This window comes from Manduca sexta, chromosome 18 (assembly GCF_014839805.1).
Source record: "Manduca sexta isolate Smith_Timp_Sample1 chromosome 18, JHU_Msex_v1.0, whole genome shotgun sequence".
In the NCBI taxonomy this organism is placed as follows: Eukaryota; Metazoa; Arthropoda; class Insecta; order Lepidoptera; family Sphingidae; genus Manduca; species Manduca sexta.
Genome location: NC_051132.1, coordinates 2,593,238 through 2,610,352, shown reverse-complemented (window position 1 = coordinate 2,610,352; position 17,115 = coordinate 2,593,238). Strand labels below are relative to the sequence as shown.

Here is a 17,115-nt window from a genome sequence, read left to right as displayed (position 1 = left end):
AGCATAATATTGGTTTTACGAAGTACATTCTTACAATACATAAAACCTTCAAACCATGCTTCAAAACGAATATTATGACTTGCTAAAAGATAAAAAAATTATAATAAAAAATGACAATTAACAATCATTACGTGTCAAAGTAAGGATCCACTTCTAAATAAATGTAAAAATGAGGCATCAAAATTTCAGAGGAAAGCAACCGTTTTGTTGCGAATTCATGATCCATATCGACCCGAACATTTTAGTGAATAGAGAAAACATTTTAAGTTACAGGTAAGTAGTTGAAACACTGTTCATTTTTTTTTGTATACACTGGGATAATTCAATACCATGGCCAGTTATGAAAATAATTCTAATTACAACTAAAGCTAGTTTAGGCGACATTTAAAAATAAGTAAATGGACTCCTTTTGGTTTTCTATGCTATATCTTTTGTACACAAATAGCACAAAAGATTTAAATTTAGTTTTTGCAAGAAGCCACTTCAATATCCAATATTAACCGGTACAAATAACCACTGGAAATCCACTTCTTAGCAAAGTATACCTATCAACCAAGAAAATAGTCCTAAGATTAATTATTTACCTTTTAAATAATGAGTTTCATTATAAAGATATTAATAGCAATAAATATAATACTAATATTTTCATTCGCTCTAGACTACAACCAAATCTATCTCAAGAGCCACACGTGCAGTAAACACAACTAGCGATGTGTTGTTGTTGTTTCGGCTCCAACGACATCTGCATGCGGTGTCTCAGGTGTTTGTGCTGCATCACGCTGTGTGCCATGCTGTGTCATCTGTGTGGCTGTGACGAGATCTGCGAGGACTTCGCTGAAGAAAACTAGTGAATTGTGACGCGCCGCTATCCTAGCCGATGACATCGGGCGTTTCCGGAAGTATTCGGCTGCGCGGGCAGGCTGGCAGAAGAGAAGATATGTCACGCGGCGACTATTCTATTATTATTCTCTCTGGCTGGACGTTGTCAAAAAGAATGTCTAAAATTGTATTCTGTAATTATTTTGCTAATATAATGTTTACTGTAAAAAGAGCGTTTTACATTCAGAAGTGGGATTATACAAATGATAATTTGAAGTTACATTGAATTCGAATGTGAAGAGAACTATCGGAATAAATCTGTGATGAATCATTGAATGCCAAAATTAAAATAACCAGATTCTCAGATTTTTAGTTACCATGGCAACGTCTACATCTGTTGAAGTAAATATGTTGGGAATGCATATGGAATTGATGTCTGCACATTAGTACGATTAACGACATTCATAACAAAAACTTCTTTATGCCTGCTGCTTGGCTCACTGGAGAGGGTGTTTTCTTAGAAACTAAATCATTGGAGACAGGAATGACTGGAGTCATGTGAAGTCAAATTAGTGGCGCAACACTTCAGGCTGACAATGCGAACGTGCGTAACTGTTTATTTTATTTAATCTGATCTGTCTGTGGCCGTGAGCCTTTTGATAATATTCTATCTGCAGCCGTGACCATTCTGATCATATTCTGTCTGTAGCCATAAGCATTCTGATCATATTCTGTCTGTGACCATGAACATATTCTGTCATTCATTGTCTGTGATCATATTGTCTGTAGTCATGAGCATTCTGATCATATTCTGTGTGCAGCCATGAGCATTCTGATTTGTGTTGCTGGGTCCTATTTGTTTAAAATATAGGTACCCAATTCAGTTCTACTTTCTCAAATTTATTTTTGTGAATACCTTACGGTATTCACTTTGCAGGATGGCCGATGTGACGCGCCGCTATCCTAGCCGATGACATCGGGCGTTTCCGGAAGTATTCGGCTGCGCGGGCAGGCTGGCAGAAGAGAAGATATGTCACGCGGCGACTATTCTATTATTATTCTCTCTGGCTGGACGTTGTCAAAAAGAATGTCTAAAATTGTATTCTGTAATTATTTTGCTAATATAATGTTTACTGTAAAAAGAGCGTTTTACAGAATGTTAATAAACTTGTACACAATTTGGGTTTTTATTCACAGAAGTAGAAATTGCAATGAAACTATTTTTAACTGAAGTCGATTTGATATGGAATATCTATCCTTTCATACTAATAGTCATCAATCATAAATAAATGCTTTGTCATAAATACAAAATATAATTCGATACCGAGAAAAATGTTGATTACTTACGATAATATTAAGTAGGAACATTTTTGCTTATATACAGATAATAGTAATTACAGATATTGGATTTGCGTTACAGATTTTTCCTTACACAAACCCATGTATTATCCATCTGCTCTTTAAAAGCCAATTACGCTAATTTATTCGGCATGATATAGTAATTTTTTTGTTAAGTCTAATTGGTAGCCCGACTGTATGGTTTAATATTCGTTTTTAGTTTTGTCTCGAACCTTTAAGGTGGTAGCTCAAGGTCCATTTTCATACATTTTGTTTCGGCTTTAATCTGGGTAACTAAACAAGTATTGGCAAGTAAAGAATTTAAATTCACGTCTAGTTAGTGATTAGTTCTCGCAGTTGAAGAAAAATGTAAATAATTAATAATCATGGATATTTCGGCCTTTAAAATTTAATATGACGAAATTTTAAAGGCAGAAATATCCATGATTATTAATTATTTTACATTTTTCTTCAACTGCGAGAACTAATCACTAACTAGACGTGAATTTAAATTCTTTACTTGCCAATACTTGTTTAGTTACCCAGATTAAAGCCGAAACAAAATGTATGAAAATGGACCTTGAGCTACCACCTTAAAATAATATCACATCCAACAGCATGTATGACACATAAAACCAGCAATAAAGCATTCAAATAAACTAAAATTACAACTTAAGCACTATTATGAAAGCAATGGATTCTAGAATGCAGTGGCAGATTTATTGATATATTTCTTCCGGCTCATTCTCTATATTATATAATATTATACGGACACATTATATTCTTTGACATTGTGTTGTTTATTTTAGTTTGAAAATCATGACTCAACGTTTCACGACATTTGACGTTATAACCTCTAATTAATATGCTAAGTAATGCAACCTTCATGGTCCTTTTAGGCCGCAAAGGACGTGATTTGTAGCGTTTTCCTTTTTGATCGAATTGTATCTACACAAAGGTTACTCACATAACCATTTAAGTAGGTATCTAAAGATCGATGCACTAGGCCATATTTAAAAAATAATAAAATAAGTGCTGAAGTAATTATTAGTTATTACTTTTCATAAAATATTAATGCTTCAAAGTATTTATACTAGTATATCAACTGACTCCTGATAAGTGGAGTTTCTTATGATGGTAGCATTACTCTATGGTAAGGGAAGAGCTGTAGTCAGGGTATTATGCCTCACCGGCCGCGCCACCCCCGGTAGTTGGTATTTAGACCTGGCACTCATTGATTCTTACAATTCCTATTTTAACTTACTAATTCACTCGGAAGCTTACAGTTGGCTCTATATATAGGGTAAGTTTCCCATATTAAATCATTGAATGATTCATCGGTCTTCGTAATTTCATTGAATGCACGGAACAAAGCAAGTAATTTCTGTATCATTTCCGTTTTTGATAAGAAAAACCATAACCCTGGGCAAGTCGGTATTAACATACCGGCTTTAGATTAGATCTGCCGTTTAATACAGCAGCGCGCTTAAAGGATTGTTTAGATATGGTATCCAATAACTAGATAGTTTCTAGACTAGATTCTAGTCTATATTATGTCTATGAATACGAAACTAAGATTTGTTGGCGAAATTCAGTAAAGCTGTGATAATAATTTGTTCGGCAAGGTCTCGCGAGACAGAGAGCGTGTCTGGGTGTGATAGTAATTCGTACCGCAACAGCCAAGACCACACCATCATCGTTTGCTGATGGTAGGATATATTTTATATCCGCCCGGATAGCGACCACCGTACACAAGAAGTTAAAACTGGTCATAGTGGCCCATGTGTCGCGTTCCGAGATCAGTCTGTGTATATCCGTTTCTAACAAGCCGGCATAATTGTGTCGACTGTCGAGAGTTAGTAATCTCGTCAGTCGACATTCTATTGGACTCCCACTCCACTTATCAGGTGCAGTGGGGTTACGTTGACGTGTTTAAAAAAAAGATCCACAGGCAACGCAAATAACACAGCCAGCGACGCTGTCCGTCTTGCGAGCCTTTAGACATATAAAGTGTTCAACTAGCCTAATAAATCGTCTTAGAAGCCCCCGCGCATCAAACGACGCTCTCGACCTCAACGGCAGCATGAGGCCTAGGGCACACTGCCGTCCATCCTGGGGGTCAACTGAAGATGTGTAAAGGTCGCACAGAAACGCACTAATGGTGGACGGCCCCCAGCCGCCCGCCGACAACCCCCCGATGGCCTCTATTGGCCTCTTACGACAGGAAGGGTATACCGTGGTGGAATTCTCCAAACGCCCCCATTCCACAGATCGGAGCCTAATAAACCTTCTTTTTCTCAATTTTCTTTGAAGATCAGCAATTTAATTTTTATTTGTCTGGGTGGGTATTACTTAATGCTAATTTAATATAAAGTGACAAACTCGGTGACACTTATTTTGTTTCGGAAAACAAACTTTTTATCCTGTATTATTTTTTTTATTTATTATCCTAAATGTTGAGTTCAAAAATATCACCAATTTTATAGTTCGTCAGAAAGACTTAGATATTACACAATTTTATCAAACATATAAAGATAAACGCACATCTATTTATTTGTGTATCCTGTGATAAGGTGATAACTGATAACGTAATCATAAATAAATAAAGTACATAGAGTGGTTCTTTCGTTGAACCGAAGTATCGATTTCCGTAATTCTGGTTCGCTAAATGTTGTTTCATAATCTTGTGAGAGTAATAGCAATCAGGAATAAATTGGTATCTCATATCTATTTTTACTGATCAACTTATTGTCAGAAATGATAATCATTGATCTACAATTTGCCACTGCAGTATGAGTTTAATTTTAAGCTGTTTAGGAACCAATATAATTCGTTATCTATAATTTTCATCTGTTACATATTTTTACCATGTATGCAAATATTAAGTTTCATGTGTCAAAAACTGCGTAAATGAATACATAAATTACTTATCTTCCTATTTTTTTCTTAAACGAATAAAGTCGCAGGCGCAACAAATGCTAAAGTAAACGCGTGTGATAACCAGCGTGAATCATGCAAATGCGTCATTTTACAAATGAGTACACTATCGCTCAAGGAAAGGAGCACAAAAGGTGTGGTCACGCCTTGACGAACGGACGGCTTGACTCGTCTAAACAAAATATAAAATAACAAAATATTATCTGCTACAAATAATTGTAGCGACCGATAAGAAACTCTTGAAGAAGTTTTAACCAAAGAGAAAACAGAAAATATGTGTTGTTCGTGCAGTTGTGATTGTGGAAGCTGTGGCAAGATCCTAAGATGCCTCCTGTGCGTGTCGCTCTGTGTGTTTGTCCTGAAGATGTGTGGCGTGGAGGTGGATGACGATTGCTGCGGCGGGGAGGGCGATTAGACTGGACGACAGAAATATTGCAACCGTTTTTTGCCTTTAAAAATGTTAATGAGATTTAAGTGTGTTCTTTATTTGCAGTTGTATATGTTAAATATTGTGTCTGAATATCCGAAAAATGCCTCTTTTGTTTTTAATTACAATTATTAAAATTTGTGGTGTGAATTTTCTCAGAATGCAAACTTGTGAAACAACATTGTCTTCATACTTACTATGTATTATTTAACACAAGTACCTAACTAAGCATTTTTTAGTTTTAATATTTAATTGATTAAAAACCTGTTATAATTAATGCGTTCTTTTTTATTACTTACAAGCAAAGAGTTCTATGATCATAAAGAGTGGACATACATACAAAAATGTTGCGCTCCTGCAATCGTTAATCAATCTACCGTGAAATAGCAAAACAATGATGTTTTTTTTTAAATATATTTTTAATGCGCATATTAGTATATTTTTTGTAAATGTGTTATTTTTTAAAATGTTATTACTCATTGGTACAAACCTTTGAAGCACAAATTTATTCCCGTAGCCCAGTCTATGACTAACCATACTGTTATGATATTTTTGATTACAAGAAATTAAATTTTGTTTCACCCACTAAGATACATATTATGACATTTATTTAACTCGAGCATAATATATCTAATTACCTTTTTTAAACTTGAGACTATTATTAAATGTAATAGACCGAAACAGAAGTCCCAACATCATTAAGCCTTTAATTACAACTTAAATTATTATTACGTAAAAACCAACCAGTCAATAGTTATCGAATTTTATAAATAATTTATCTTAATTACCTTGGTTAAATGGAGCGTGAATCATGATAAGTAGATAAAGATCGTTTACTGGAAAAAGTAGACATCCATTTCCATTTGAGTATTTTAACGTAATTTTATTTATATTATAAATGCGAAGGTTTGTAAAACTGTTTGGATGTTTGTTAAAAATAAACGTAATAACTGTGATATTTCTTACATGTTTGCTGTAACAACTAATCGTAATATGTAATGACTGAGAAATTACCCTGCCTCGGTGGCGTAGTTGTATTGCACGTCCGGTACAATAGCGCTCTGAGGTCCTGGGTTCGAATCCCGGGTCGGGCAAAGTGATATTTGGGTTTTTCTGCTCAGTATCAGCCCGGAGTCTGGAATTTGTGCCCGATATGGCGATAGGCTCGCCCCCTATCACATCATGGGACGGAACATACTTGGCGAAAAGTGGGTGCCCTAGTTGCGCCTCTGCATACCCCTTCGGGGATAAAATGCGTGATGTTATGTATGTATGTATGTATGGTAGATCATGACCTGGAATAACACAGGCTATTTTATCCCGGTAATTTGCTGCTACAGGAAATAATGTAGGTAATATTAATCTGATTTTTTAAATAAATAATGTCCTACTTAGGGACTTTTGTAGCGGTTTTTATTTCTTTTTCCTATTAACAAATAATGAGGTGCGCAAATCATAGCTTCTTGCGATGTCGTAAAATGCGTGCTGCTGTCAATCCTTCAGGACTTCCAGTGGCATGTTATATCAGGGTTATGTAATATGTTGGCAAAACCGAAAAAAGGACACGGAACGGGTGGAAGTTAGCGCGTTTAATGGCGTCTGAAGCCCATAGAATATTATTATGAGAAAAAAAGCGGACCTCTGTTTTTAAAAGGGGATACTTTCTACACTACGTTTCGCTTGGGAAATCTATGCACCAACTCCTACCGTGTGTTTTGTTGATTTACAAATATATTATTTATATTATACCCCAACAACCGAGGTCTTGATCAAAATGAAGATGTTTTCCTGTATACTTACCAAAATGATTCATTGATAATACAAAGTACAGCTGTTTGGGCTTTATTTAACCTGTTTGCCAAGCCTCGGCTCACACTGCATTTTTGACTTTATTTATATCGTTCTAAGGTAGCTTATAAGTCGTTGAGTAAATAGGAGTATTCAGTGATCACGGTCATTGTAAAATATACTCTATTTTTACTGAGGTTAGATGGATTTTAGTTACAACATAGTAATACAATGAATGAATGACAACATAGAGTTTACCTTAATTTACACCGTAATACTATGCTGGTAAGGTGCATATTACACATTGAATAAGAAATACACTGCGCCAATGGCATGCATAATTCGTTTTCCTCAAACGAAAATGAGTTATTAATGTGGACGAAATTAACCTGCATTTACATTGAATGTCATATAACAAGCGAAAATAATAATATATTGTTTTGTTCCCAATTATAATTGAATAAAAGCTATTTTAAAATTCAGCATATTCCGAAATGTACTAGATGTAAGCTACTAATCTGGATACAAGACAGAAAAAAATATCACACCCTGACCTAACTGCTAACGCCCCCCCCCCCCCGCTTCCAAGATAATACGCTTCCACCACCGTCTTTACGCCGAATGCACGCCCTGAAACTGGAACATTTGTCGGGCCCTAGGCACGCAGTCCAGTGTGTATATCTCATTGTTGTAACTACACATTAAGGTCAATAAGATTTAGCGAACATATCCCCTCTGCTTATCCTAGAAAATTCCCATGTCTACCTCCACTGGGCCTCTGCAGTCGCAAAACCAGGGAATTCTAGCCTCCCGAAGCTATCTCCTAACTGACTGAGATGTTAACTAGAGAGACGCCTACAAAAAAATCCAACCTAATCTTCCCTCATAATTTGTGTATAGGCATGTCAGCACAATGCAGTAAATAATTAAAAAATAAAACAAATCAGTAAACATAATAAACGATTTATTGAGAGCGTATTTATAAAAATAAAAAATTCGGTACTTTACTTAATATCTAGTAATCATATATATTTTTTGAGATTAAAATCCGATGCAGTTGACTAGTTCTTCCATTTTATCGACTGTAACAATAAATATAAATTAATAATTTTATAATGATTTCTTATTTTTACACGAATGTTAGACAATAAAATAATACTATTTGCGGAAAACCACGACACAATCCGTAAAATAGTTTTATTCCAATAATAATTTTATCTATACTTTACCTACATTTTTTATCAAAAATAATCTAATCATAATTTTGTCTCTGGAGTTTCCAATTATTTGCTATAAACTGACAAAACAATGATTACTTTAACACTTATAATCTTTATTGATAAAGGTATTCATTATTATTACTACACGAATTACCCACGGAGGCAAATATAATTTGATACAACATTGAAAAATAACAAGAACAATAAAACTTATTTTGTTTTTCATTGTTCATAATCATATCAGTCCTGTATTTAGGGCTTTTTTTTTAATCAAGCACAGCAAATCACCTGATGGTAAATGCAATGCAGTCCAGATAGAGTATCGAAAGGCAACTAATGGACTATCTCATGCCACTCGACACAATCATGCCGACCTATGAACTCCCTGCGGATGATTTTTAGGAAAAGGCTTTTCACATGAGTGAAGCCGCAAATAAGACGTAGTACATAATAGAAAAGTGCAGTCCAGATAGAGTATCGAATGACAACTAATGGACTATCTCATGCCACTCGATACAACCATGCCGACCTATGAACTGCCTGCGGATGATTTTTAGGCAAAGGCTTTTCACACGAGTGAAGCCGCAAGAAACTTAGTAAATAATAGAAATGGTTACCGGTTCCCGCAGCGTGTTCTCGGCCATGATGTACTCCTCGCTCTGCGGGTTGAGCGTCATCTTGTAGTTGGTGAGCGCGGCGCGGTCCTTCTGCTTCGCGTATATCTCTATCACTACGGGGTGGATCTGTTGGAATGATCAGTTTTTTTACGAGTGTTTCAGAGTGACCTCACTGGTAATGGTAAGCGGAATGGGGTTCAGATAGTGTCGACTGGTGAGAGTTGGTTATCTCTCGTCAGTCGACTCAAGTATGCCGGCCTGTTTGACAACATACATACATAGCTTGATACTGGATTGCGGATTGCGATTTATTGGTTGGATTGCGGTGATAATAATCAACATTTGGAAATTAAATATTTTGACACGACATGGTACCATTACAATGAGAGGGAAAAAGATATTAGGTTACAAAAATAAATCAAATCAATGACAGTGTTGCCAACATATTAATTTTCAATCGCCGTAACTGGGCTATTTCGGCGGGTGATACACACTAGGTGTTTAAACCCGCCATAGTGGCCCACACACGTGTGTCGCTTTCTGGAATCAGCCTGTGTATACCCGGGTCAAACGGGCCGGCATAATTGTGTCGACTGTCGAGGGGTAAATAAATATCTTTCGTCAGTTGACATTCTATTGGACCCTACGTCACACCGTCAAATGCAGTAGTGGGGTTACTTTCCGCCCTGTGGACTGGGGGCGTTTGGAGAATTCCACCACGGTATCCCCTGCCTGTCGTAAGAGGCGACTAATAGGGGCCATCGGGGGGTCCCCGGCGGGCAGCAGGGGGCTGACCGCCGCTGGTGTAGGTTGTGCATGCTTAGCACATTGTGGTGACCCCCGGGATGGACGGCAGTGTGTAGTTTCCCTCACGCTGCCGTAGACGCCGAGGGCGACCTTCGGTGCGCAGGGGCTTCTGAGCCAATAAGAGACGGGCCGCAAGGCGGCACCGCGCAGGGGCGGCTGGGGACGAAGACTTAGACAACTCCGTCAGAGGAAGCCCGCAGCCGTTCCTAATGCGCCGAAGAGGGGCACCGCGGAGTTTTAGCTGATAGGCCGTGCGTAGGTTAGTTGTACATAGGATTAGGGACTCGGCCCGGCGGTCGCCCGAAGGTCGTCATCAAATCCGGGCGGCTCAACGTCGGGCCGTAAGGCACGGTCACCCCAGTATAACCGCTCAGTCACCTCCCACGAAGGCTGGGCGGTAGTAATAAGGGACTTTCTCCGCGAAACCAAAAAAAAAAAAAAACAAAAAAACAAGTGGGGTTACTTTGCCGTGCCCGTACAAAAAGAAAATCCGACAAAAGCTTCGCTAAATATATCGATACCGGACCTTGTAGTTGATGGCGAGCCGCAGACGGTCGTGCTGCGCGGCGGCGCGCACGCAGGCGGCGAGCAGCCTCTGGTCGGCGCCCAGCGTCCTCAGCCGCCCCAGCAGCGCCTCCACCGGGATGTGCGACCACACGCTCGAGCGGCCCAGCCAGTCCTGGGGACACGGCGGGGTTCAGTCTTTGATCCAGACTGGGGGGAGGATGGGAAGGGGGATTCCGTATCAAGAAACTTTGTTAGTTGTTTCTTGTAGAGTCGTTTCGGCAGTTTAATTTCAATTAGAGAATAGATTTAAGGAAGGCAATCTAGTCTAATGTAATTTAGCGCTTGAGTATTGTAAATAATGATTGTGTTCTTATGCCTTTTGTTAAATAAAAAGAAACTCATAGTCAACTCGACAGTACGTAAGCATACAAAATCCATGTAGAGCTAACCTTGAAAATTTCTCAATTTTTTCTAATAACAACACTAACTCAGAAGTTCTTAACAGTTTTGTGTACAATTTTTTTCGTACACAGGAGAAAATATTATGCAATTTCAATACATTATTTAATAAGCATAATATATTCAATTGATATATCATTTAAATACAAAATAAAGCGGTGTACTTACTTTCTTAGTAAACAGCGATTCCACGATGTCCCATTTGTTAGCTTTGGCGTGCACGTTCAACACCACCCAGTCGTACTGCAGTGGAGGGATCTAGGACCAAGTAACTCTTTCAAATTAATATAGTTTGCATAATAATGATAATAATATCAGCCCTGTATTATATACTTGCCCACTGCTGAGCACGGGCTTCCTCTACTACTGAGAGGGATTAGGCCTTAGTCCACCACGCTGGCCTAGTGCGGATTGGTAGACTTCACACACCTTCGAAATTCCTATAGAGAACTTCTCAGATGTGCAGGTTTCCTCAAGATATTTTCCTTCACCGTTAAAGCGAACGATAAATTCACAATGAATACACACATGATTTTTTAGAAAAGTCAGAGGTGTGTGCCCTTCGGATTTGAATCTGCGGACATTCGTCTCGGCAGTCCGTTCCACACCCAACTAGGCTATCGCCGCTTAATAATGCTAACTCTATATTTGCATAATAATGCTAACTCTATATTTATTTTATTTAGCACTTTATATAAAAATGTAACAGGCGGACTTAATGCTATAGGCATTCTCTACCAGCCAACTTTAGGGTGGTGCAGAGATAATCATTATATACATTCTGCCGTGTTAAGCTCAAGAATATCAAAATCTTGATTTTTATGTCGTCAGATAGCTTAAAGGAATACCCATCTAATGACCTTGCCTAAATAAAGGTATTTTGTTTAGAAATTGAAAAAAGACCTTTAAAGAGTTTCTCTATCTCAGTTATACGTACAAAACTATATTTACAAAACTTCGATTATCTCGAAATAAGGTTTCCCTGACATACCGCTTTTGTGCTTAACACGGCATCATTATTTAAGGACTGTAATTCTGCTAGAACACGGGCCTGCTCTACTGATCTGAAACCTCAGAAGGAACTAAGAGGTTTTACATTTTGATAGGTTAATAATGGGAAGTAAAAGCGAAGATAACTTACAAATTATTAATACAGATCGATTATTAGACTTTGGTCTGGGTTCAGTAGAAGTTGGCACAGCATATAATATCTAACTTCTGACTAATATAATTGCCAAAGATTGTGAAAAACTTCTAGTATTCTTCAGAAGTAAATATCTGAACTGATTTGACTGAAATTTGACCCACAGGTAGACCACGGCCCAGTTGAACACATAGACTACTTTATATTCTGGTAATTTGCTCTCGTGGGAAATTATGAATTTTTTAATCAGATTTTTATTACCAATAGAAAGCAATAATGAGTTCATATCAGTGTTGTATTTATACTTTACTATTCCTCCGTGCTAAGCGCAAAAGCGGTATCTCAGGGAAACCTTATTTCGAGATAATCGATTATCGAAGTTTTGTAAATATAGTTTTGTATGTAAAACTGAGATAGAGACTCTTTTAAGGTTTTTTTTTTTAACAAGTTCTAAACAAGATACCGTTATTTAGGTAAGTTCATTGGATCGGTATTTCTCAGTGACGACATAAAGTGACTATTTGAAAAGAGCAGAAAAAATTGGTCCCCGTTTGCTCCTGTGCCGCTCCTAAGCTGTGCATATTCGACCCATGTGTGTGTATACCTGCTGCCGCTGACACAGCGTGAGGGGCGACATGATATTCCCGGCGCCCTCGTTCCAGTGGTGTGCGCAGGTGTACGCGAGGCTCGGCAGCACGGCGGACAGATCCGACTTCTTCGCGTATCGCTGCCATTCTGTTACAACATATCGGTAGTTTAAAAAAACACGAAACGAGAGCCCGTGTCGTTTCATTGTGATTGGTTGGGAGACAGACATGTCACTCTCGACCAATCAGAGACGTTATAATCAAACAACACGCATCTTCGTGTCGTTTTTGTTATGCCACATTATTAGGGGGCTGTTGTATAAAGGTAAGTTTATACTAGCAGGTTCTCGCTGCAACAAATTGTGAAAGAACTTTCAAATACTTAAACTAACGGCAAGTCCTGCAAGCTTCAAAATTTGCAGAGCTTAGCCTGCCGTCATGATATACACGGTAAATATCAATTCAATTTTTTTATAACTAAGCTAGACCTCACCAGCACCCATAAACAATAGGGACGTAGTAGAGTTCTATAGTTGTCTCACTCGCGCGCCCACATAATGTTGGCGGTGACGTCACGTCTTATCCCGAATGTTTCAAGTGTTATTTTTTATTTACTTTTATTTTGCGGGAATAATAAAATGAAATACTTTTACACTTATTTTCAAAAACACCAAACAAATTTATAATAAAATTTGTCATTTTGACTGTTTTTACACAATCGTTTTTTAGTATGTCGCGTCCCGGGATCAGCCTGTGTATATCCGGTTCCAACAGGCCGTCATAATTGTGTCGACTGTCGAGGGGTAATCCTCTCTCGTCAGTCAACATTCTATTGGACCCCACTCCACTTACCATCAGGAGCAGTGGGGTCACTTTGCCGTGCAAAAAAAAACACTACCCTGTTTAGAATAAACATCAATTTTACCAAGTAACTTGATGTAGTCAGCCACCATTTTCGCTTGATGGGCATCCACACCGGGCTGGTTGAAATGGTTGGCCAACAAGTTGGGCATCTTGTTCAACAGCCCCTCCACATTGTTGCCTTGAGTCTTCACTATGTGCTGGAATTGGGCTATCTACAAGTGATAATATAATTTTGTCTTACCAAAAAATATTAATATTACATGTATACCTGAATTTCAAATTTATTTTGCAGTTTTTGACAAAATATTTCAGACATTTTTAGTACTTACTGCTGCATCTGGGCTCCTACCGATCATTCTGGAGAAATAAAAATAAAAAATCACATAATAAACATGTTACTAATAAATGTCTAAATGAACATAATGAGTCAAAGATAGCTTGATTAAGAAATAGGAAACAAATAGAAATTGAATTAAGATGTCAGATCTAGGTGGCCAATAGTTGGGATCGATGGTGTGACATCATACAGCGGAAGCTGGTAAGAGGTGGTCACAACCCTCAAAACTGAGGAGAACAATGCAATGAGGAGTAAATTATCAGTACACATATTACATACGCAAGTAAATCTGTCAGTTCAGTGATTTTGCCTTCATTCTGCAAGAAGCTGATGTAGTGGTTGAGGGCCGAGGGTCTTGAATGCAGCAGCTCGTACACCAACTTCTTGTTTAGAGTCGCAATCAGAAATAACACCACCTGGATAAAAATAACATTGCAGATTGCTATGATAAATTAATCAGGGGCTTATTTTGTCATATAAAAGCATTTATCTCAGGAGGGCTGGTAAAGCCAAGGACGAAGGTTTTCATAGAGAATTTCTTAGTGCTTCCAAATAAAATATTTCTCATACCTAAAGCTTAGGTCAAACTACTTGATTGACAGCATATTACTAGACTGACATAAAGTTTGTCAAGCATCACAGTAATCTTAAGTAACCCAAAGTTAAACCAGAACTAAATATATTACATACAGTGAGTATAGCATTCCCATCGCCAACAGCTATCGCTCCGTCCAGCAGTTCCGTCTTACTCTTCATGCTCCGATGAACATGTAGGGAACAGTTTCTACCCAATATCAGTCTTTTTAACGTAACAGCTGTTGTTTCAGTGGGCTCCTGATTTACATTCTTTGATGTATCTTTGCCTGATTGGGCTAGTAGAACTGAAACATGACAAGCATATTAATGCTGATAAGTACATATATCATGTTCATCCTTTGATACCCAAAGGGGTAGGCAGAGGCGCAACAGGTGCTCTCTGCTATGTGTATTCTGTCCCATCATGTAATAGGAGCGTGCCTATCGCCATATCAGCCATAAATTCCAGACTTCAGGCTGATACTGAGCAGGCAAATCTAATGTAATTTTGCCTGACCTGGGGACCGAATCCAAAACCTCAGTACTATAGTCGTACCATAACACAACTATGCCACCGAAGCAATCATATGTGTTGTTATTATATTTAAAACACTTAAATGCTTTTTTTTATTGCTTTGAATTATGAGACAAACTTGCCATTCACCTGATGGTCAGTGCTATGACCACCCATAAACAGTAAAAACACCATCCAACACCTTGATTTACAAAGTAAATGAGTATGTCACCATACTCAATAGACATGTATAAAGTATGGAAAATGTGCATTAAAAACTTTTATTGAGGAAGCTTATCCTGTTTTTAGTATCAGTGTTAAATATATACTTTTCAGTTTATGGTCCACTATAAACATGTAATTAAAAACAGCTAGTGGTAAACTTATTTTGTACCTTTCTGTCATCAACCACCAGTATGCAAGCACTATTGTGATTTAGATCAAAGGATATTACATTCATCTCAGTTTGACAAATAAAATGTAGGTTTTTTTTTTAAATCTTTTCTTTATTGATTACCAAAGGTTTACAATATGTACAAAGTTTCCTTATTTGTGTTTTTACAGTAGGGGAGGAGGGAGGTTCTAGTTTTCGTTATGTAGCTCATCCCAAATAAAAAGTAGTATCAGTTAACCTTGCGACATATGAAAAATAAATCCAAGTGCTTATTCCTATTTATCAAAATACATAAAACTAATTGGGAATAGACTATTGTACCAGATTAATTTGGTTACTTACTCAGATCTAAAGCTTTGGGTGAGACAAGGCTGGTGAGAGGCAGTTGTTCAGTCTTCACTGCTGTTATGTTGGCACTACTGAACGGGCCATCTTCTTTCTGACCAGGGTAAGTCTTCTTACCTATTGCTAAGATTTCTTGAGGTGAAAGCTTAAAGAAAAATGTATTCTTTATAAAATGGTAATGATAAACTAGAATATTGGAACGTAAATTTAATAAAACCAGACATAAAACAGTATAGTTTGTTTTAAACCAAAAATTAGTACCAAATTTGTACTCCAAAAGTTATTACCAATTGGTAACAAGTTGCTGTCTTATTCAGCATTTGTGTGGGACAAGATGATACAGCGTCCTTAGATATTAATACAAAGATAACATATTTACAGAATTACTGCTGATATGCACATTAAAATGTGCAAATCAGAATATGGAACAAATAGGAAGAATTTTCACTTGGTATTTAGATCTTTCAAGGTATATTGAGTAACCATCACATGAGTGCAAATTCTTTGTAAGACAATCTCTCCAATGTCCTCTCTATATAATCTTAAAACTCTGTGACTGAAACCAATTTATGACAATATATTAATTACTGATTATTTTTGTGATTACCACGTCTAGTGAATACCTACGTCATCTTAATTCCTGTCATGATCTTGCAAGCTAGGAAAAGTGGGATAGTGTATTATACTTAATTTAATACATACCACATCATCATCAAAACTTAATGCTTGTGCTTTCGTTTCACTTGTATTCCAATAGTCGTCGTCATCCATTATAAATATTCAATGGTAACACACTCACATAAATTCAATAACCCTTTTGTTAAATTAGGTATAACATTTCAATGATTTTATTTATTCAGAAATCCTTCCCGAATTAATTTACAAAACACTTTTTGACAATATGAATGACATATGAGATTGACAGTTGACACTTAACTGTCACTTCCGCGATTTGGCTAATGAAAAATAATAATTTATCATTGGATTTTGCAGATTATAAACACCACTTCAAATGTGAATATCTTAACTCCTACCCATTCGACATTGGCAAAATCACTGATGAAACGGCGGAGCTATGTTTAAAAGAAGGACACTTATTCAAATAGAAAGAAGAACTACGCAAAGTTCTTACTTATTAAGCACAGCCTAGCGCAACAAGGAACAAAAAATCTTTTGTATGGAATAGGGGACCGGCCTATACTTGAATTTGTACATTATTCTATATGTAATGTTTAATAATACGAAAAAGAAGCACTGCTGCGAAAACTGCATAAAAATTTGTTAAAAAATGAGCTAGTAATTCATATTTAAAATATTGTAATGTACAGAAGTGGGCGCGATGTGGGGATATCGCTTCATCTCTTTCTTTAGCACGCGTCGTAATTCCCGATGACGTCACATGTGCGTATTTCGTCTCTTTTCAGTTTTTTGTAAA

At 37.3% G+C, this 17,115-nt stretch overlaps 1 protein-coding gene across 1 annotated transcript; it reads right to left on the bottom strand.

Annotated features, from left to right (window-relative positions):
• Positions 1 to 8,256: 8,256 nt before the first annotated feature.
• LOC115454118 (vacuolar protein sorting-associated protein 16B) lies at positions 8,257 to 16,688 on the bottom strand. The gene is made up of 11 exons (XM_037440184.1): positions 16,383 to 16,688; positions 15,678 to 15,825; positions 14,542 to 14,732; positions 14,131 to 14,267; positions 13,844 to 13,871; positions 13,576 to 13,726; positions 12,668 to 12,798; positions 11,088 to 11,177; positions 10,480 to 10,632; positions 9,147 to 9,272; positions 8,257 to 8,391 (listed from the first exon to the last, which is right to left on the bottom strand). The coding sequence occupies exons 1-11, from the start codon at positions 16,449 to 16,451 to the stop codon at positions 8,371 to 8,373; spliced, it is 1,245 nt and encodes a 414-aa protein (XP_037296081.1). The 5' UTR covers positions 16,452 to 16,688; the 3' UTR covers positions 8,257 to 8,370.
• Positions 16,689 to 17,115: the final 427 nt, after the last annotated feature.

Bases quoted from the DNA above. Each gene is read 5' to 3' on its own strand.
- LOC115454118 (XM_037440184.1), bottom strand. From the start codon at position 16,451: ATGGATGACGACGACTATTGGAATACAAGTGAAACGAAAGCACAAGCA. The intron at 13,727-13,843 runs GTAAGTACTAAA...TATCACTTGTAG, and splicing joins GTAGGAGCCCAGATGCAGCA to ATAGCCCAATTCCAGCACAT. The intron at 8,392-9,146 runs GTAACCATTTCT...TTATTGTTACAG, and splicing joins AGAACACGCTGCGGGAACCG to TCGATAAAATGGAAGAACTA.